The following is a 21,180-nucleotide window of genomic DNA, read 5'->3' as shown; positions in this document are numbered from 1 at the left end:
TGGTGTTCACCTGCAAAAACCTGAATCATTCATGGACATGTGACTTGCCCATGTGGCTTCCAACTCCATTTTGCTGCTTTTGCACAGAAGAACAAAGGGGTTTCCTCTCACAAGGCAGAGAATATAACAGGGCCTGGAAGCCCCTCCAATTTTGTCTTCAGCTGGCTCGAGATCTGAAAGAAACCGGAACAAAGGACAGTAACCACAGAGGTGTGAGTGATTGCCAGAACCAGGCCGTAAACTACAGCTTTGGTCTGAAAAGTATTGTACCTGAGAACTACTCACCCCAGATGTTAGTATTTGCAACTAAATCCTTAGTGTATTGTTAGCCTTGTATTTGACTTATTTTATTTAGTAGCTTACCTGTTCTGTCCTGTCTGTTACTACTTGAAACCACTTAAATCCTACGTTTTATACTTAATAAAATCACTTGTTTATTAATAAACCCGGAGTAAGTGATTAATGCCTGGGGGAGCAAACAGATGTTCCAATCTGTTATATTGGGCGGACAATTTATGAATTTATCCTGTATAAAGCTTATACAGAGTAAAATGACTTTTTTGGATCCCATTGGAAGCTGGGTGTTGGGGTGCTGGAAACAGATCACTGAAAACAGCTCAGAAAGTTAAGTGCAGCTCTGGGAGCATGGCCCAGACCCTGGCTCTCTGTTGGGCAGGCTAGTGTGTCTGGCTTAACAAGGCAGAGTTCGGGGGGGTCCAGAGTGGCAGGGAAAATGGGCTCAAAGGTAATTTCAGCACATCAGGTGCCAGGCCCAAGGAGGTCTCTGACTGAACCCTCTGCCTGCACTTGGATGGGGTTGTTTTTTTTTTCTTTCCCCAAGACAGATACGCTCCTGAGACAACAAACCGTGCCTGGGACAGCTTTACAGCTGGAAAAGGGCAGCTGTGTGCCTAAGACAATGGGCTCAGACTTCAGTGGGGTTTATGGCTCCCTGTTGGAGCCTTGCCAAGTTGGATTCATGTGGTACTCGAGAGAGCTCCGTTCTCAGTGGGGTGTGGGTGAGGAGAGAGAGTCTCTGTCATCCTCAGGGGCTGTGGGTTGGGATTCAGGGGCACTGTCAGAGCTGAGGGCAAGGGGGCAAGAGTTAGGAGATTGGGGAGCACTGAGGCCCTGCATGTGCCAAAATATCTCCAGTTGTGGTACCATTTCCATTCTTGGGTCTGGAAACCCCTTCAGCATGGACAAAGAGCATGTAAAATCTGCCCGAAAACTTATCCTGCCTCTCTGTGGTTTGACTCTTAGACTTGGTGGATGCTCTGAGCCCAGCTGCCTATAGGCATATCTGTATCATCTCCCAGCCATGTGTGATCGCTGGTGCAAAGGGCTGCTGTTCTGCTGTTCCGAGGAGGCACTTGGAATCTCAGGAAGCCAATAGGTTCAGAGCAGCTATTTGTGTTGGCTGCATGGATCTTACAAAAGGGTTTTGTTCAGCCTGTAACTTTGTTTTTTCCTAGACCCTCCAGAATTCCTCTGATGTAACTGCACTGACCAGCCTTCTCTGCATCAAGGCCCAGACAACATAATCAGGAATGTTTTCTTGGTCACCTGTCAGGTTTAAGAAGGGATTGAACAATAAATAGCAATTCTGGATATTCTTGCTATAATTGATCAAAGGGGAAAAATGGCAAGGGATATATACCCTCATGCACTGGGGTCTAAGTCAATCCAGTAGAGAACAGGATGAGACCTTCAGGGGACAAATTATTCCACATTAGCTACTGCAGGGTTCTTACATGTGCCACTCAAGCAGCTGGTGCTGGCCTCTGTCAGTTCCTATGTTGGAAGTGGCAATTAATGCATGGTGTGACCATGCAGAAGCCCCATGCCTAATTCCCTGCCCCTCACTCTCTGATCAGCAGAGACATGGAACACTACAGAGGCTGAGCCCAGGGCTGAAGGCCATGAGCACTTTGAGCTTCCACATGGGATCAAGCCAGGGGTGATACTACTGCTGAGATCTCTGGCTTCCCTAGTCAGGGGGCGGCTGGGGGCTTCAGGAAAGAGGCAGAGGAGATTGTCTTGCGCAGTGAGCAGCAACAAGGGAACAATTTAACTTTTGTGTACACTAGAAAACTTCCCCCAAAGTAGATGTATTTTATTCCTTGCTTCCTAGACTTTAGGGCCAGAAGGGAACATTAGGGTCATCGAGTCTGACTTCCTGTACAGCACAAGCCAGAGCATCCCACCCAGTGATACCTGCATCTAGCCCATAGCTTTTGGTTGAGCTAGTTCATGTCTTTTAGAAAGACTGATCCAGTCCTGATATAAAAACTCCAAGAGATGGAGAATCTAGCATGGCCCTAGGCCAGCTGTTCCAGCGGTTAATTATTCTGAGTGTTTAAAAAAATAAATAAAATGGTTTGCACCTTAATTTTAATCTGTTTATTGAGCTTCAGCTTCCAGCCATTGGATCGTGTTTGGCCTTGCTTTTAACGTGGAGAGAAGTAAACAGCTCAGTATTGCACAGTAAAGTCATACATATTTTATTCCAGTTGTTTACAGAATAACTCAATGCATTTAAGAATTCTGCCACATTCTTGTGAACGTTCAGGTAAAGAATTGTGAAGGGGCAGATCTCAGCATTCCAGTCTTGACAGATGAAAGGAAAAGTCTCTCCAGGGAGATACAGGTGGACTCCCCGCCCCTGGGAAGCAGTTTGTCTAAGGGATGGGGAGGGGTGGCATTGGCAGTGTGCTGTGCTGGGAATCAGGATAATTTCTGTCACCTGAGTGGTGGGGCTTTAAACCTGCTGCTAATGGAAACTCCTCTTAATTTCCCCCGTGCCCTACACACACTCCACCCTGCCTCCTTACTGCCAGGGACCCTCCTTTGCTGCCCCTAGGCCTACGCTCCCTACACAACACCACACATCCCAGCTGTGAGCTGGAGTCTCCTGCTCCTTGTGTATCAACAGCCTTGTTTACTGCAGTGCCGATCAGTTACAGCTCTCCAAGCAGTCGGGCTGCCGAGTGCCGTTGAAGGCAGAGTTCAGCCTGCAGACCCATCCTCACATGCAAATGGGGAAGAAACCAGTTTGATTCTCAAATCTTAGTGGTGTGGGCCGGGTAGACAGTAAACAAACCAGTTTTACTTGTAAAATGAGCGCACTTACTATGAATGCAGCATGAGGCAATAACCACTGAGCCCCAGGTTCTGCCTTTGCGTTGATGGGTTAGCTGTGGTTCTTGTCTGCACACTGCAGTGTTAACCATGTCACTCACTCAGATTTGATGTTTTATGTGGAGAACGGGGGCGGGATGGGATGGGAGGAGGAGCGGTCCAGGATGAGAGGGGGGTTGAGGCCAGGGGGAGCTGAGCCGATCTCTACCCAGAGCCCACCTGGGTTGGTACCAGGGCAGGGGCTCTTTGGGTGCTGATCCCGAAGGGCTGAACTGTCCTGGGCTCTCCCAATGGGCTCCCAGCTGCTGTTGGGGGCACAAGGAGCCCTTACGGCCATGCATGGGGTGCATCAGTTTGCGCAATGAGTGGTGGGCTGGGGGGAAATGCGTGGAGGGGGTTTTCTGGCATATTTAAGGTTGACCCGTGTCCAACTTTTTTTGAGGGAAAATTTTGATCAGGGAGAAGGATTTGGGCTGTAATTATGTAACCACTCTGCCAGGTGGTGTCAGCAGCAACAAGGGTGCCAGTCAGCATCTAGGAGTTTCTTTAAAACCACAGGAGAGAACCGGCTTGAGCCCTCAGCCAGTAATCTGGAAAAACTCTGTGCCCCGGAGACTCTGAGAATGTAATATCAAAAACACCTTCCTGACAGAATTTGCTGCTTAGCTTGGCACACAGACTTTATTTCCGCTCCCACAGGACAGTAGGTCTCCACGCTCTTCCCAGGGCTGTGTTCCTAAAGCTGTGTCCCAATGCCTACACCACCATTTGAACCATGGCCACTTGTTCTCTAACCTCACCTTTCCATGAAGACAATGTTCCTGATCGCTATCACTTCAGCAAGAAGGGTGGGGAGACAACGGCTCTGATGGCGCATCCCCCCATCACAGTGTTTTTCCCTGACCAAGTCACACTCAGACCCCATACAAAATTCACTCCCAAGATGACTTCTACATTTCATATGAACCTATTCAGCTTCCAACCCTTTTATCTCAAACCTCATCAGGATAATAGGGAAGCCATCCCTCACGTTTGATGTGGGGAGAACCTTGGCCTTCCATTTGGACAGGACAGGAGCTTTTAGAAAATCTCTGGGACTCTTCCTCTCCATTGCAAATAGGCCAAAAGGTACAGCATTTTCAGCTCAGAGACTCTCCAAATGGGTGGAGCCCGGCTCGTCAAAAGTGCTCAAGCGAGGGAGCACAGGTAAAGAAATAGTAGCTCTGACTGGAGAAGGTTTGTGTCTGAGGGTTTCCTTTGAGTTTGACAGAAGGTGCCCTCTTTTTGCCATTTTCTTATGCCTTTTTGAAGTGGGGGAAGCTGTGGTGGAGAGCAGAGGCAGAATCCGCACCAGGGTCTGAGGCTGACCCTAAGGATTTTTTAAGTAGTATGAGTTTAAGTTTTAGCTCCTTGTCTTTTCTCGCTCTGGAGCTTAGTTTAGTGCAGTGGGCACATTTTGGGTGGATGTGGGTCTCCCCCAAGCATTTTATGTATTGCAAGTGTCCATCCGAAAGAGGAATAGGTTCCTTACAGGAAGAGCAGCGCTTAAAGCCTGTGGAGCCAGGTATGTCGGAAGTGGCTGGGACTGAGAGAATTTTTTTTTAAATGGTAGAAAAAAGGTAAGTAACACTAACTAATAAGAAACTAGCTAACTACAAGTTATTTTAAGATGAGGAAAGAAATTATTTAATGAGTCTGCTGAGCTCCGGCTCAAGCCAGGGACGACAGAGAAGGAACTGAGCAAACGGGCCACGCATGTCCGCTAAGAGGTATACTCGGGGAGGGGGGGAGGGATGCTCTGTGCATGCATGGTCTGCACTGCTGCAGAAATGTCTGATCAAAGGTATAGGGGAGTGGAATACCTACAGCAGTGGTCCCCAAACTTTTTGTGGCCAGTAGCACATTCATGTTTACAGAAGAGTGTGGCAGGCGCCAGCAATTACTCACATACAGGGCCGGCTCCAGGGACCAGTGGAACAAGCACGTGCCTGGGGCAGCACATGCTACAGGGCGGCATTCTGTCCATTCTGTAGAGTCAGAGTGGGGTTTTTTTTGTTTTGTTTTTTGGCGCCAGTTCTGGGCAGTGCAGAGAGAAGCTGGAGAGAAGCTGGGAGGACAAAGAACACTGGTGCCCGCAGCCTGCAGCCCCAGAGTACTCTGTCCCCAGCAGGCGCAGGGCCCGGCTTCTCTCCCCTGCTGGGCAGTACGTGGGCCTCGTGCCTGCCAGGGACAGAGAACACCTGCACCTGCACCTGCAGCCCAGTTCTCTGTCCCTGGCAGGCGTGGGGCCCACCTGCTGCCCAGCAGGAGAGAAGCCGGGCCCTGCGCCCGCTGGGACAGAGAACCGTGGGGCTGCAGGCTGCGTCCTGCTAGACGCGTCCTGGCGGTGCGGGTAGGAGGAGGCGAACCGGGGGCGCTGTGCGGGTCCAACAACTGTGTACAGCCCCGCCCCCCCCGCTTTTCGGGCTGGCTGGGCCCCGCCCCCCGCGCTTTTCGGGTTGGCTGGGCCCCGCCCCCCCGCGCTTTTCGGGCTGGCTGGGCCCCGCCCCCCCGCGCTTTTCGGGCTGGCTGGGCCCCGCCCCTCGCGCTTTTCGGGCTGGCTGGGCCCCGCCCCCCGAGCTTTTCGGGCTGGCTGGGCCCCGCCCCTCGCGCTTTTCGGGTTGGCTGGGGGCGGGCCCTGCGCTTTTCGGGCTGGCTGGGCCCCGCCCCGCGCTTTCGGGTTGGCTGGGCCCCGCCCCCCGCGCTTTGCGGGTTGGCTGGGCCCCGCCCCCCGCGCCTTTCGGGTTGGCTGGGCCCCGCCCCCCCCGCTTTGCGGGTTGGCTGGGCCCCGCCCCCCGCGCTTTTCGGGTTGGCTGGGCCCCGCCCTCGCGCTTTCGGGTTGGCTGGGCCCCGCCCTCGCGCTTTCGGGTTGGCTGGGCCCCGCCCCGCGCTTTCGGGCTGGCTGGGCCCCGCCCCGCGCTTTCGGGCTGGCTGGGCCCCGCCCCGCGCTTTCGGGTTGGCTGGGCCCCGCCCCACGCTTTGCGGGTTGGCTGGGCCCCGCCCCGCGCTTTTCGGGCTGGCTGGGCCCCGCCCTCGCGCTTTCGGGTTGGCTGAGCCGGGCCCACGGGCTTGTCCGGTTTGCTGGGCCCCGCGCCCTCGGGCTTTGCGGGCGGGCTGGGCCCCGCCCCCCGCGCTTTTCGGGCTGGCTGGGCCCCGCCCCCCGCGCTTTTCGGGTTGGCTGGGCCCCGCCCCCCACGCTTTGCGGGTTGGCTGGGCCCCGCCCCCCCGCGCTTTTCGGGTTGGCTGGGCCCCGCCCTCGCGCTTTCGGGTTGGCTGAGCCGGGCCCACGCGCTTTTCGGGTTGGCTGGGCCCCGCCCCGCGCTTTTCGGGCTGGCTGGGCCCCGCCCCGCGCTTTCGGGCTGGCTGGGCCCCGCCCCGCGCTTTCGGGTTGGCTGGGCCCCGCCCCACGCTTTGCGGGTTGGCTGGGCCCCGCCCCGCGCTTTCGGGCTGGCTGGGCCCCGCCCCCCGCGCTTTTCGGGCTGGCTGGGCCCCGCCCCCCGCGCTTTTCGGGTTGGCTGGGCCCCGCCCCCCCGCGCTTTTCGGGCTGGCTGGGCCCCGCCCCCCCGCGCTTGTCGGGCTGGCTGGGCCCCGCCCCCCGCGCTTTTCGGGCTGGCTGGGCCCCGCCCCCCGCTTTCGGGTTGGCTGGGCCCCGCCCCGCGCTTTCGGGCTGGCTGGGCCCCGCCCCGCGCTTTCGGGTTGGCTGGGCCCCGCCCCGCGCTTTCGGGTTGGCTGGGCCCCGCCCCGCGCTTTCGGGTTGGCTGGGGGCGGGCCCCGCGCTTTTCGGGTTGGCTGGGCCCCGCCCCCCGCGCTTTTCGGGCTGGCTGGGCCCCGCCCCTCGAGCTTTTCGGGCTGGCTGGGCCCCGCCCCCCGCGCTTTTCGGGTTGGCTGGGGGCGGGCCCCGACCCGGTATAAAGCCCAGGGCGAAGGCGCTAGACTTTAGTTAGAGAGAACGAACCGCAGCAGTGGGAGGCAGAACTCGGCTCTGGCCGCAGTCGCTAGCGATCCAGGCACCGGTCCTGCAGGTGCTGCCCGCCCGGAGGTTCCTGGACGCTCCAGTGTCAGGAGCCGGTAAGACGCTGTCCTGGGCCGGAGGGACGGAAGGAGCGAGAGAGACAGATTCCTGGTAAGCCGCCGTTAGACGCGTCCTGGCGGTGCGGGCAGGAGGAGGCGAACTGGGGGCGCTGTGCCCGGGCCCAGCGGGGGTCCTACAACTGTGTATGGCCCCGCCCCCCGCGCTTTTCGGGCTGGCTGGGCCCCGCCCCCCGCGCTTTTCGGGCTGGCTGGGCCCCGCCCCCCGCGCTTTTCGGGCTGGCTGGGCCCCGCCCCCCGCGCTTTTCGGGCTGGCTGGGCCCCGCCCCCCGCGCTTTTCGGGCTGGCTGGGCCCCGCCCCCCGCGCTTTTCGGGCTGGCTGGGCCCCGCCCCCCGCGCTTTTCGGGCTGGCTGGGCCCCGCCCCCCGCGCTTTTCGGGCTGGCTGGGCCCCGCCCCCCCCGTGGTCTCAAAGTACTATACAGGATCTTTTCAGGGGGATTAAGGCAAAGCACCACATTTATTAGTAATACAGGTAATACAGTAACACTTAATACAATGCAAAGTCATAAAGATTTATAGAGATAGTTAATACAGAGATTTCTCTACACCCCCACCCACCCCCGGCTCCCCGCCGGGCTCCCCCAGAGGCATGGCTGCATCTCGCAGCCTCGCACAGCCTGGCTGCGCCGGGAACAAGAAACCACGACTCACTCCCGACCCTGACCTGTCCTGTTTGGTTCATCAGATTGGCTGGAGAATCCAGAGCAGGGACGGGAGCCAAGACCAGGACATCAGCCCGAGAAGAGGCGACCCCAGCCCAGTGCCTGCAACAGCCTGAGTGTGGCTGAGACCATGGGGCCAGCAGCTGGGGCTGCTGAGAGCGAAGAGCCGCTGCAGCGCGTGTCCTGTATTGGTTGTAGTGGACACCAGAAGATTTGCAGGGAGCCAGGTAATGGGTTGTTGCTGCCTGGGAAAAAGTTGGAAACACTTAGACTGCCCAACTGGGGCCACGTTCTCAGTGGCAGCAGCCAGTGCCCAGCAACCCCCTGTCTGTGGGCAGCAGGGACTGGATCTCCCCCCGGGGCTCTCAGGGCACCGATCCCGGCTCACAGCTGCTGCCTGGCGCACACAGCGGTGGCCGTGGGGCTGGGCAGGGACCTTTTGGGCTGGGTGTGTCAGACCCCCTGTGACAGCCCTGGCCCAGCTCTGCCTGGTTCCTTCTCCCCCCTTCTGCCGTGTGTGGCCAGTGCGAGACCCCAGTGTGCGGGGACAGGCGCACTCGGCAGTGTGGGCCCAGCCAGCGCTCGGCAGGGGGCAGAGCAGGGGTGAGGATGGGAGGCAGTTTGAGCTCCTGCCAGCAGAATATGCAGGTCCTTGTCTCTGTGCCCCATAGCTCACCAGGCCCCGTGACAGCCTGGCTGGGGGTGCTAGGGAGGGCACTGGGCTGAGGGGAAGGAGGGACTGTTCTGCCAGCCCCAGCCTGCCTGAGCCTCTGGGCTCCTCTCCCAGAGCGTCTGACAGGAGGAGCCATCGACAGAACGGGGCATGGTTCTGTCATGGTGCTGTCGGTGAGACGTGTCCTCGCGGCCCGGCCTGACGGGTCTTTGTGTTTCAGAACCTTGTCGTAACTGCAAGACACACAAAGCACGTACCATCATCGTAGCTGTCGTCCTCACCTCCGTGATCTTGGTTCTGATCGCTTGTCTGGCAGGTGAATTTCCAGTGCCCTTCTCCTCCCTCCCCCTCCCCCCCCGCCCTGTCTTTGCCTCCCTGGAGCTACTGTAGTCAGTCTCTCCTCATGGCCTGTCTAGCTTCAGCAGCTGGGCCAGAGGATTCCTGGAGGATGTTCCTTGCAGACCCTTCTCCCGCTCCTTCCCAGAGACCCGCATGTGAGGCCTCTCTCTGTGCATCGGGATGAGCGGATCCATGTTAGCTCCCACCCGCAGAACTTGCAGCACTTTGGGCCCAGGTCCCCTTTGCCATGCCCCATGAGCAGTCACTTCCTGGGGGTGGTTGAGGGGACAAGATTCAGAGCAACAATGAGCCCTTTGCCTGCAGCATGTCACCCTGAGGTACCAGCCTGGCCTTCCTGCATTGCCGGGTCATGCCCAGGGCCAGGCTGAAATGAGCCGCAGAATTCAGTGTCGACACCTCCTTATTGCAGCATTGAAACTCACCCCTTGAGGACTGTGGCAGTGAAGGGTCCCTTAGCTCCAGGGCCGGCTTTAGCAAGTGCGGGGCCCAATTCGAACCGTTTCAACGGGGCCCTGGCAGGGATGACTATATTAAAAAAAAAAAATGTAAAAAACACATGGGGCTTGTACTCACCAGGCGGTGCTCCGAGTCTTCGGCGGCGGGTCCTTCACTTGCTCCAGGTCTTTGGCGGCGGGTCCTTCAGTGCCACTGAAGTGCCGCTGAAGACCCAGAGCAAGCGAAGGACCCGTCGCCGAAGACCCGGAGCGCTGCCAGGTGAGTAAAAATTTAAAAGGTGCCTCTAGCCAGGGAAGAGATTCTCACTGGGCCCGGGGCCCTCTTAGGTGCGGGGCCCGATTCGGGGGAATTGGCCTAAAGCCGGCCCTGCTTAGCTCCATTCACTTCCCCCGGTTTGCACAGACAGTGCATGTTAGTGCAGAGGGCGGCTGTTCGTGGTGAATGTGAACCCTGCTGTAGCTGCCCAGTAGCCTGGGGAAGAGGGTGCTGTGACATGCTCCCAGCAGGGGATTTCTCTTTCCCTGGGATTGGATCACTGGACCCCAGGAGGGTTTAGCACTGGCAGAGGGGGTGGAATCCAGGTCAGTCTGCATTAGGAATCCTCTGTGCTGATGTAATGTCAGTGGAGGTGAATTGGTACAAACTGCTAATGTAGACAAGCTGGTGCAGCTCGCAGCAGTAAGTTGCCGCATGGCTCGCTCTGGTTCCAGTGCATCTACACCAGGGGTGTGCACTGGTGTAACTATCTCACCCAGAGTGCACTGGTGCAAACTGCCCTGCTGTCGGTAGGCCCTGCTCCTTGCTGTAATGACAGGCTGTTGGAATGGGCAGCATTGGCTCACACAGTGCAAGGCAGCATCTGTGAGTTTGGGGTTGCGCACTTACAGGTGCAGGGAGCACCCCAGAACCTGTAGCATTTTGCAATGGGGACACAGGGTGAAGGGGGCACCAGTTAGAGGCCCCAGAACCGAAAGCTCCTTGCTGTATTGCTCTTGTGCAATATTTAAAGGGGCCTAGTAGGCCTGGCAGCCCCTCCCCTGGGGGGCCTACACAGTCACATATCCAGAACTCTGCAGAGGCTGTGAAATTTGAAATTGTGCTGCTCTCAGCTGCAGCTACTCCCTAAAATGAGTGATACAAATTATACACTGAAGAGATGCCATAAAATGTCTTATGCATGGACTGCTCTGCTCCATTCCATGTACATGAGTGCATGGGTCTGCACCATTATCTGTAGGGAAATACATGCCTTGTGCACATGCTGCTTGTTCTTAGATCACAAAGGCTTCAGCTCCTAATGTTCTCCCAAATTTAGAGCCAGGGTGAGTGAGGTAATACGTTTTACTGGACTGCCATGGGGGTCCACTCACCACAGAGGGTGCCTCCTGCTGGTCACTCTGGGGATCAGCTCCTTCCAGGTGCTGGGCCTCCTACTGTTACTCACACCTTCTTGTCAACTGTTTGACATGAGCCGCCCTGATTACCACGACAAAGGTGACTTTTTGTCCTGTTAATAGCCCACTTTAATTGAATTGTCTCTACCACCCCCCACTTGATAAGGCAACTCCCATCTTCTCATGTACTGTTATATAGATCTTCCTACTGTATTTTCCACTCCATGCATCTGATGAAGTGGATTATAGCCCATGAAAGCTTATGCCCAAATGAATTTGTTAGTCTCTAAGGTGCCACTAGTATGCCTCATTGTTTTTGTTCCTCCTTTGGTGGTCTCTCCACCCGTTGTTCTCTCTCTCCAGGAGCTCCAGCTCTCTTTTCGTGACCAGGCAATCTGTTCTCCACTGCCTGCCCAGTGCCACTTCCCCAGTGGCTGGTAGGGAACCTGGGCCTGCTTTGTACTCCAGGTTCCAGTTCAGGGACCCTAGACAAGCTCTGCACTAATCTGCTTATCACTGGACCTGGCCTTGCCTTGCCTATATATATCCTCCCACCCCCGCTCCCTCAGTCTGTGGTCACCTCTCAGGAAATGTCCCTGCAGCCCCTTTCTGCTCTCAGTTCCTCTGCTTTATACAGGCCTCTCCTCTTCCCATCTGGCTGTGCCTCATCTAATCAATCCCTGCTGCCTGGCTCTTCCTCCAGGTGCAGCCTGGACAGTTAATTGGCCCATTTAGCCAATTTAACCCCTCCCAACCTTGTGTGGGGCAGACACCCCATCACGTGGACCAACTTCTGCTGGTGCAAGGGATAAGCTTTTGGGCTACACAGATGCTCTTCTTCGGGTCTTGCAAAGGTTCTCAGGGAGTCAGAAGGTGGAACAGATTGTTTAGAATAAGTAATTAACATGCATTCTGAGGGACCATTCAAGGTGGAGTGGCTCATTAACACCTCTGCAGACATAAAACAAAACAAGGGGGCTAGTGGGTCACAGATTATTATAATTAGCCATAAATCCAGTGTCTCAGTCCAGGATTCTTAGTGTCTAGCAAAGTTATGACTTTAAGCTTCCAGGCTTGTCTTTTGAAGGTGTTGGGCAGGTTTCCTTTGAGGATGAGTACTGAGGTCAGATATCAAGTGATTACTTTGTAACAAGTATCAGAGGGGTAGCCGTGTTAGTCTGGATCTGTAAAAGCAGCAAAGAATCCTGTGGCACCTTATTGACTAACAGACATTTTGGAGCATGAGCTTTCGTGGGTGAATACCCACTTCGTCGGATGCAAGTACATTCACCCACGAAAGCTCCTGCTCCAAAATGTCTGTTAGTCAATAAGATGCCACAGGATTCTTTGCTGCTTTTGTAACAAGTGTTCAACCATGAGTGATAGTGGGTTTTTTTTTTGTTATAATTTTTCTGTGTGAGTTCATTCAAGAGTGTCATGATTGTCTGGTTTCACCCACATAGTTGTTGGGGCATTTGATGCATTGGCTGAGGTTACCCCAGATGTTGTATAGGCATGTGTGGGATCCATGGATCTTGAAAGGTGTGTTGTGTTGATAATCGTAGTGGTGAAGCTATGACTGCAGGTTTTGCATCTGTTGTCCTGGCAGAGTCTAGTGTCGCTTTGAGTGCTTGTGTCTTGATCTGTGGGGAACTTGCTTCTGATGATGAGGTTGGAGGGTTTGAAGGCCAGAAGAGGGGGTTTAGGAAAGATCTTTCAGGATGTGGTCCCCCCGGAGTATGTGTTGTAACTGTTTAATGATACCGCACATGGGTTCCAGTGTGGGCTGATAACTCAGGGTGTGCGGTTGGGGGGGTGTCTTACTTTTGTGTTGAAGCAGGTTGTCTTGGGGTATTTGGGTTAGCAGCTCTTACCATAGTGACCCTAACAACTCTGTCTCTGGCGACTCATCAACTGCACTGGCCTTTCACAGGTCTCCTTCATGGTGTACATGGGTGACCCTGCTGCTGTGCTCTTGGGGCATTGAAAGGGCTCCAGTGAGGGTTTCCAACGAGTTTCCTTCTTGCAGTGCTATGTGGGAGAAGAAATGGCTCTACATAAGAGATGAATCAAGTTAAAACGTTCCTGGTCTGTCAGTGTCACAGGCTTGAGGTCTGATGCCTCCTAGTGGCCATTTTGTGTCCGACTGAAATTACTTCACATCCCTCAGCTATTCACCTGCCTTTATTCCTCTGAACGTGCGACTGTTGGTCTTGTGCCTGGGATGAAATGCTGTGAGCTGTGACACCCCTAGGCTGGGTGTGTCCCTTCCTGCCAGGCAAACATAACCTGGCAAACATCTCCATCGCCCTGCATCTGGCTGTGCTGGACGGGCCCGGGCAGCGGGTGTTCAGTCTGGGGAAGGGAAGGGAGTTTGTTCCCATCTTCATCTCAACCTGCCTCTCCTGGGGAGCCGAGCGCAGAGCAGGGGGAGGGGAGAAGCAGCCCAGGCCCCAGGCTAGCAGGATTCTTCGGGGTAACAGACCTGCCAAATCATTTTGGATTTGATCTTATCTATTAATTATTGCCCCCAATCCCGATAACTGTCCCCTCCCTCTGCAGCTCCCTGCCCACCCCCTGCTCTAACACTGAGCTTGGGCCCAGCTCTGTGCTGGGTTTCATGGCATGAGCTCTTTGTCAGCTGCATCCCTATTGAATAGGAACCCAAGAGTGAGGCCAGGGTCAGATAACCCCCCTCTGGGGCTGGATTCCCAGTGTCCTCCTGGCTCCCTCCCAGCACCTGCCAGGGTTCGAGGTGTCTCAGAAGCCTGGGGCTCAGGGGCTCATCTCCCCGTGTTCTCCTCATGGCCGGGCAGCAGGTCCCACTCACACCACATGTTACTGTTTCATTCTCAGTGCCGAGACCTAAGCTTCAGTCAACTGATCGGGGGCCCCCTGCTGTGCCCTGCTGCCCGGACGGCTGGGTCGGGTACCGAGGGAAATGCTACTATTTCTCTGAGACTGAAGGGAACTGGACCTACAGCCGGAGCAACTGCTCCTCCCTTGGCGCCTCCCTGGCTGGGATCGACAGTGAGCAGGAAATGGTGAGAGACTCTCCAATTGCGATACACTGGCCTTGGCACAGCACCAGCTGCAGTAGGACCTGGGGGTGAGGAGCAGCTCTGAGCCCTCTTGTGCTGGGAGGATGGAGCGAATGAACAACCAGCAGCTGAATCCCAGCCCTGGCTAGACCCAGGGCTCCCCTATGGTCACACCCAAACACTAGAGATCACCCACTCTCAGCTGCCCCCACCCTTCTGTAGGAGACAGCCCCTGTCTAGGGCTGGGCTGCCTGGAGTGGGATGGAGAACACAGCCAGTGCTCCTGCTTTGGGGGTGGGAAAGGAGCAGCCAGCTGAGGATTGGGGGGGGTGGCTCCTCTCTCACTGGCTGAGGATGTAGAGCAGTGACTCTTTCTAGACCACTGTACCCCTTTCAGGAGGCTGATATATCTTGTGTACCCCCAGTTTCATCTCACTTAAACTACTTGCTTGCAAATACAGCCACTATTACTGACAAACTGCTGCCTTTCTCACTTCTACCATATAATTATAAAATTAATTGGAATAGAAATATTGAAAATACTTGTCAGTGTACAGTACATAGAGCAGTATAAACAAGTCAGTGTCTGTATGACATGTTAGTTTGAACTGACTTCACTACTGCTTTTCCTGTAGCTTGTTGTAAAACTAGGCAAATCTCTAGATGAGTTGATGTGCCCCTGGAAGACCCCTGTGTATCCCCAGGGGTACACGTACCTCTGGTCGAACCACTGATGTAGAGGGTCTTCTCACACTTCCCCTTCTTGGCTGAGGATGGGGATTTGGGGGCCTCCTCTCAGCATTGACCACTCCCTTTTCAGATTGACCCCTCCCCTCCCTTGACTCCCTCCCTCCTCTTATCTTGCTGTGGTGAGCTGCGGCTGCTCTGTGAGAAGAGACGTCTCTGCAGAGAGCTCAGACCCAGCAGCTGCCCCCAGGCCAGGGGAACTTGGGGTGCGGGTGACTGGGAGCACAGGGGCGGGGCTGCTGTGTGCGGTGGGAAGGTTAGTACTGCCTGGAGACCTTGTGCTTTGCACGAGAGAGGGGGAAATCCAGCGTCCTTCTGAAAATAAATTGAGCCCCTTCAATGTGTGACTGGGATTCTCTGCAGCACAGAGCCCTGGGGGGAGGGGGCACCAGAGCTGGGACTGATCTATAATGTCCCTCGGCTTTCTTTAAGATGTTCCTGCTGCGCTATAAGGGTGTCCATGACCACTGGATTGGCCTCCAGAAGGAGCAGGGGCAGCCCTGGAAATGGACCAATGGCACCGAATTCAACCGCCTGTAAGTCTCTCATCCCTGTTTACTAATTCCCTGGGCTTGGGGTTTCTGGTATCTGAGCTGTTTAAGTTCAGGTGGATCCACCATTCAGTGCTACTGAAACAACCAGACACGACCTGGTCCAGTCATGTCCTGCGTGTATCAGAGACTGATGGGAGCCAGCGTGTCCCAGAACTCTCGGCTCCACCCCGCAGCGTGGTGCTGGGCCGGAGACAGAGCCCGCCACAGCCAGAGGTGCCCTTGCAGCGCGCTGGGATTTCAGCTGGGACACTTGCTGTCCTTCCCCTGCCCTCTTCAGCAAGGTCCCTGGGGTGTCTGACACCACCCCCACTCCTGGGAAAAGGAGGGAGCCGGAGGATTGCAGCCAGCAGGTTTGAGTGACTTGGTCGGTGAGGCCTCTGAATCTGCAACAAGGCACTGATGTTAAAATTTGCGATCAAATGGTCTGTCACAAAACAAATAGGGACCCAGGAGTTGATGCAGGTATGTATTCCCCAAACTGTCACAGGCCACTGCCATTCAGGTGCCCAGTATAAATCTAGGAACCTAACTCTATATGCCCAGAGAGCCCTGACCAAGGTCCAGGCACTATAGTGCATGTTTGGGGCCTCAGATCCTGGAGTCATGTGATTGCAGTACAGTCACATAGACAAAAGTCTCTGTTCCTTGTGGTTGCTGGGAAATGTGACCTGAGTGTAACCAACATAGCAGCACCTGCCTGAGTCTGCAGAGAGCCTGAGCCAATAGCTCAGAAGGGGGAACTGCTCCATGCATCTCAATGGGATGTTAACTCTGAAACTTGCTGCCCTGGGGGGCTCCCCCAAGCCCATCCCAGTAGAGGACTCTTCATGGGGAGTCCTGGCTGCTGCCACCTCCTCAAGGCTTGACTGAGATAATGTCAATGGGGGATCCCACCCAGAGTCCTCTGCTCAGGTGGGAGGGTGTTCCCTTCTCTGGGATGGACCCAACCCACCTGGAGACAGACTGGGGGAGGGGGAGACCCTAGTCTGCTCAGAGTGGCGCTGGCCCCCCTGGCAGATGACTGGTGTATGTGACCTGTCACTAGCTGGGATGGGAACGTGGGGAGCCCCATGTGGGGGGTTTGCCTTGATCCTGCCCTTCACCCAGGGCCAAAGTGCTGCCTCCAGCGCTAACGTGAGGCACTGCAAGAGCTGATGTCATCTCACAACACTGCTGTGTTTGTGCTGCAGTCCCTGTGCTGCTGCCACTTCGGTGCAGTCTGTCCTGAGAGGCCTCTGCCTTGACGGGCCAATGGAAAGTGTCCAGGGAGCCCCCATCTGGCTCTTTCACCTGGTGGTTACAGCTGCTCCCTGCCGTGCAGACGCCTCTGGAGTCTCTGCCCCGGGGCAGCCTGGCTGGGTTGTGCTGGGGAGTCTGGACCTGCAGGGGCCCGTCCTAACCCAGGCTGGGCGGGAGTGAGCCGGGAGTGGGATCAAAATATCCACCCATCTTCATGGCGACCAGTCCATCTTCTTAGATCTGCCTGTGCAGTTGGGAGAATCCTGAATAGTCAGGCCAATATTTTTTTTCTCCATCAAATAGTAACTTTCCCAAAAAGTGCATTTTGGGGGCAATGTAACTGTTTGCAAATCCAGCAAATAGTTTTGGCTGGGGGGAGAAAATGAAGTTAAAAAAATAACAGTGAAATCTAAACATTTTGACTTTTTGTTTTGAACTGATGTTTTGTTTTTGAAATTTCTTTAAAAAAAAAAAACCCAAAAAACAAAAGTTGAAAAACACCCAAAATTGAAATGAAAAACTTGGTTTTGGGTTAAATGAAACGTGTCGGTTGATGCAACACAATTTTTTTTCTGTTTCATTTTGTTTTCAGGCGTCTTTTGAGCTGAAATGAAGAGTTTTCATTTCAGTGAGGGGGGGGGGAGGGGGAAACAAATCAGTTTTGGTTTGAACCAAACTATATTTCTGTTTGGCCCCTGAGCTGAACAATGAACGATTTGCTCCGCTCTGCTCCTGAGGGGCTGTGAGAGGAGCTGCTGCGCACTCAGGCCTGCACTGAGGAGAGAGGCTCCCCTGGCTGTGACGGGTGTGAAATGCTCAGGCTCCACCTGACTGCAGCTCTCCGGCTTCTGTGTTGCAGGTTTCGGATAAGAGGAGGCAGTGACTGCGCGTATCTGAATGATGAGAAAGGGGTCAGCAACTCACGGTGCTACATGGAAAGACGGTGGATCTGTAGCAAACCTGAGGTGTATGTGATGGGGAAAGGAACGCACTGGAAGGGAGCTCAAAATAAGCCTCCTAGAAATAACAAGGAGTGCGGTGGCACTTAAAGACTAACAGATAAGCTATCGTGGGTATAAAACCCCACTTCAGATGCACAGAAATGACATGGATACAACTCTCACCTACTTGAATGAGCCATGTCCCCGTTCGTCAGAATACCATATATTTAAATACTTTGGATGTTTTCTACATTTTCAAATATATTGATTTCAATTACAACATAGAATAAAAGAAAAGTGAGCACTGTACACTTTGTATTTTTATTACAAATATTTGCACTGTAAAAATAAAAGAAATAGTATTTTCAATTGCACTACAGTACTTGTATTAGTGAATCTCTTTACCATGAAAGTTGAACTTACAAGTGTAGATTTATGTACAAAAGAAACCTGCATCCAAAACTAAACCAATGTAAAACTTTAGAGCCTACAAGTCCACTCCATCCTATTCCTTGTTCAGCCACTTGCTCAGACAAACAAGTTTGTTTACATTTGCAGGAGATAATGCTCCCACTTCTTGCTCAGTGTCACCTGAAAGTGAGAACAGGTATTCACATGGCACTGTTAATTTTTTTGAGTTAATCATGTGAGTTAACCATGATTAATTGACAGCCCTAATAATTAGTATTACAGTATTGGTGGGAGCCTCCAGTCATGGAGTGGGGCCCCTTTGTGTTAAGTGCTGTGCATACACATAGGAAGCTCCTACTGAAAGAGCTCCCACTCAGAACATGGTGAGAACCAGGTGGAGATAAAGAGGAGAAGGCTGACAAGGAAAGAGTAAAATAACTGTTTTGGTAGCGTCAGAGGCACTCTCAGCATTGATCTTGCACCTACCAGACTGATGAAAGGAAAGACGACAGGAGTGCTGGGGATGTACAGCACATCACTGCTACACCTAAAGTGTTAGAAGGTGTCCCATCAACTTACAAATCACCCTGCTGGCTGAACATTGCTCTCCTGCTGTAGTTATGAGCAGAATTGATTGAAAATTTTCTAGCCACTTTACTTGACAAAAACTTGCCTTTCTTCCAGAATGAAAATCACAGCAGAAAACTTTAGTTGAAATTTTCCAGTTTTTGGTTGAAATAAAAATAACCCTGGAAATAAAAATTTCCCACACATTTAGCTTCCTTTTCACTGCCCATGTTACCAACTCTCACATTTTTATCACAAGTCTCATGATTTTTGGTGTTTTTCCTTTAAGCCCCAGCTCCTGGAGTCAGGTGATTTTAAACAAACCAAGATTCTCATTTAAAAAAGGGTTGGGCAGAAAAGTTTGAAAATGTGACTTTAGTGCGACCTAGATGCCCAGAAACCAGAAAGTAACCAAAAAACCCCAAAGTGTTTTTCTAAAACTCTCATGATTTTTGAGGGCCTTATGCATGGTTTTTGAACAGCAGGGGATGGCACTGCTGGAGCGGTGTAAATAAAGGGGCCTTGGTGCGAATGAGAATCTGGCCTATTGTATTTCAAGCTGACAGTGTCCCTTTAGCATGGTGACTGTGTTTTCCGTTACAGTGAGTCCTGCAACCTCTTCCAGAGAGAGCGACTCCTGGTTCTGGGACAGTAGGAGCCAGGGTTACCTGCCAAGCTGCTGTGGTGGGGTTCAAGTGAGAATGGAAATCCTCCAGGCAGGAGCTGCATTCACTGTTACTGATGATTCTGGTACCATTATTCTCCAATGTATTCAGAGTTCCTCTGGTCTGTCCTGCACACAAGATGTGCATCTGGGAAATTTCAAAACAGCATCACAGTCACTTCTAAGGTAACTAATTAGGGATTAAAAACCAGCTGATGGAGGGTGTAAAATCATCAAGTGTCCATCACAGCTAAACTAGGGGCAGAGAAACTTATTCACCAACTCTGAGGGCCAGTTAAGGGGGGGGGGGCGGGCTCCTTCCCCCTTCTGAGCACCTGCTGGGAAATCAAACCACAGCCGCGCTTGGCCAATGGAGGACAAAGAGGGCTACACGGTATTAAACCTCCGGCCGAAGCAGAGACAACCAGGCCGCCCTCCGGGAGCTGGGCCCCAAGGTAAGTGACTGAGCATCCTCCCGGGGCATCTACTTTCACAGTTACAGGGGGTGGCTGGGGCTTCAAAGAGACCCAAGGGAGCTGAAATTTACTGGGACCTGTGCGTCCAACTCCACTGGACGGCTCTGACAGTCCCAGCCTGGGCCTTTGAGCAAATGGTCCCGTCTGGCCTTAAAACCTATACACCAGCTCCTGTGTGTTGCTGTCACCTGCATCCCTGCAGAGCCAGGGCAGGTGCAGGGTTTAAGTCACCTCTGCTCTTCCCGGGTTGTTAAAATGGGACAGGCTGGGGGGTCCTGCTTAGATCCTGGGCAGAGGGGAGCAGGGGCCCAGCAGAGGGTGCAAACACCTGCGCCAGAGCAATGACCAGGCAGGGAAAGGTTTTCTTCTCAATGAAGCAGGAGCCAGAGATGTCCACTCGGTGGCACCAGAGCCCCAGAGATGGGAGCGACTGCCTCTGAGGAAGGCTTGTTTAAAGAGACCCCCCCTGCCAGGCCAGGCCAGGGGCTCAGCAGAGAGACCCAAGGCAGTGCCAGGGGTTCGTGACTCAGCTGTAACCAGAGCCAAAGGGAAGTTTGGACACTGTCTCCTCTATAAATAGTTTATGACCCAAGCACTGAGCCAGAGAAGATGGGAGGGGGAGCAAATATGAGTAGGACAGAGGTGGGGGGATGGGACACATGGAGCTGGGGGGGCCAGGGAGGGCTGGGAACACCCCTGCCAGAGCGACGATGGGAGCCATCAAAGCCGCGTCTTGGCGTCTCCATGCGGCAGGAATCCCAGATTCGCAGCTAGGCCGAGAACCTGGAAGAGACGAAGCTGCGAGTGCACCTGGGGCTGCTGCAGAGGCTGGGGGACTGGAGCCCAAAGCTACAGCCCGGAGCACGTGGTTAAATGGCTCCTGTTATTAAAGGAAAAATCGGGCCAGTGTTTTCCCCGTTGTTGGTGTCATTAGGCATAAATCTAGGTAACTAGATAACTCGGGAGGGTGGAAGACCACAAGTGTCAATGAAGCCTTTCTGCACTAGGCCTGAATGAACCAAAGTTATTCCATGTCTAACCAAAGCCCGTCCATGTTTGAACTTTAATTGACCTAACAGGCCAGCAACAGAGAATGGAATGTGTAACAGCTAGTTATCAGTTGCAACACCTGTACCAGAAGGTAATAATGAGTCCTGCTATAATGAGGCCTGCTTGCTCCTGGCTAAGGGGCAAAATAACAGATCAAAGAAAGTAAGACAAGATAACAGTTCAAAAAAGAGTTACTAACAAGCTAGATTGATTGCCGCCAAGTATGACTTAACTGCTTAATGTGATTGCTATTGCACAGTGTAACTACTACAAGGGGGGAAGAGGGGGAGTGGGGGGGAATAGAAAAGGCTTAGCTAAAGTTATGTATAAAAAGAGAAAAGCTGCCTGTAGCTGGGTGCTTGATTTGAGACGTGTCTGTCTCCTAGCATCCCGCTTTGAGATCTCAAATAAACTTTGTCTGCTTCTCCACCTTGGTGTGTTTATTGGAGCGAAGCACACCAGGCAACGAACCCCGCTGTTGCCCCCCTCGGGCCCTCTGGGCCGGCAACACCGTCGCTCCTGCTCTGACTCTCCTGGAGCCCCTAACCCAAGTGTGCCCAGGCAAGTGGTGCTCCGCTGAGAAAGTGTCTGACTCCCCCTGCAGCATCTGCCCCTTTCCTGGGGGACCAGACTCTGCCAGGGACTCAGCCCACAAGCCCACCAGCCAGCCTTAGT

At 53.9% G+C, this 21,180-nt stretch overlaps 1 protein-coding gene across 1 annotated transcript; it reads left to right on the top strand.

Annotated features, from left to right (window-relative positions):
* The first annotated feature begins 8,062 nt into the window (after positions 1-8,062).
* Positions 8,063-17,445, top strand: LOC120394246 (C-type lectin domain family 2 member D-like). The gene is made up of 5 exons (XM_039518483.1): positions 8,063-8,159; positions 8,826-8,921; positions 13,672-13,859; positions 15,036-15,139; positions 17,256-17,445. Exons 1-5 carry the CDS (start codon positions 8,063-8,065, stop codon positions 17,443-17,445), a joined length of 675 nt encoding a protein of 224 aa, XP_039374417.1.
* The last annotated feature ends 3,735 nt before the right edge of the window (positions 17,446-21,180 follow it).

This window comes from Mauremys reevesii, unplaced genomic scaffold (genome assembly GCF_016161935.1).
Source record: "Mauremys reevesii isolate NIE-2019 unplaced genomic scaffold, ASM1616193v1 Contig44, whole genome shotgun sequence".
NCBI lineage: Eukaryota > Metazoa > Chordata > Testudines > Geoemydidae > Mauremys > Mauremys reevesii.
Note: the sequence above shows the minus strand (reverse complement) of the source record. Positions and strands in the feature narration are given on the sequence as shown.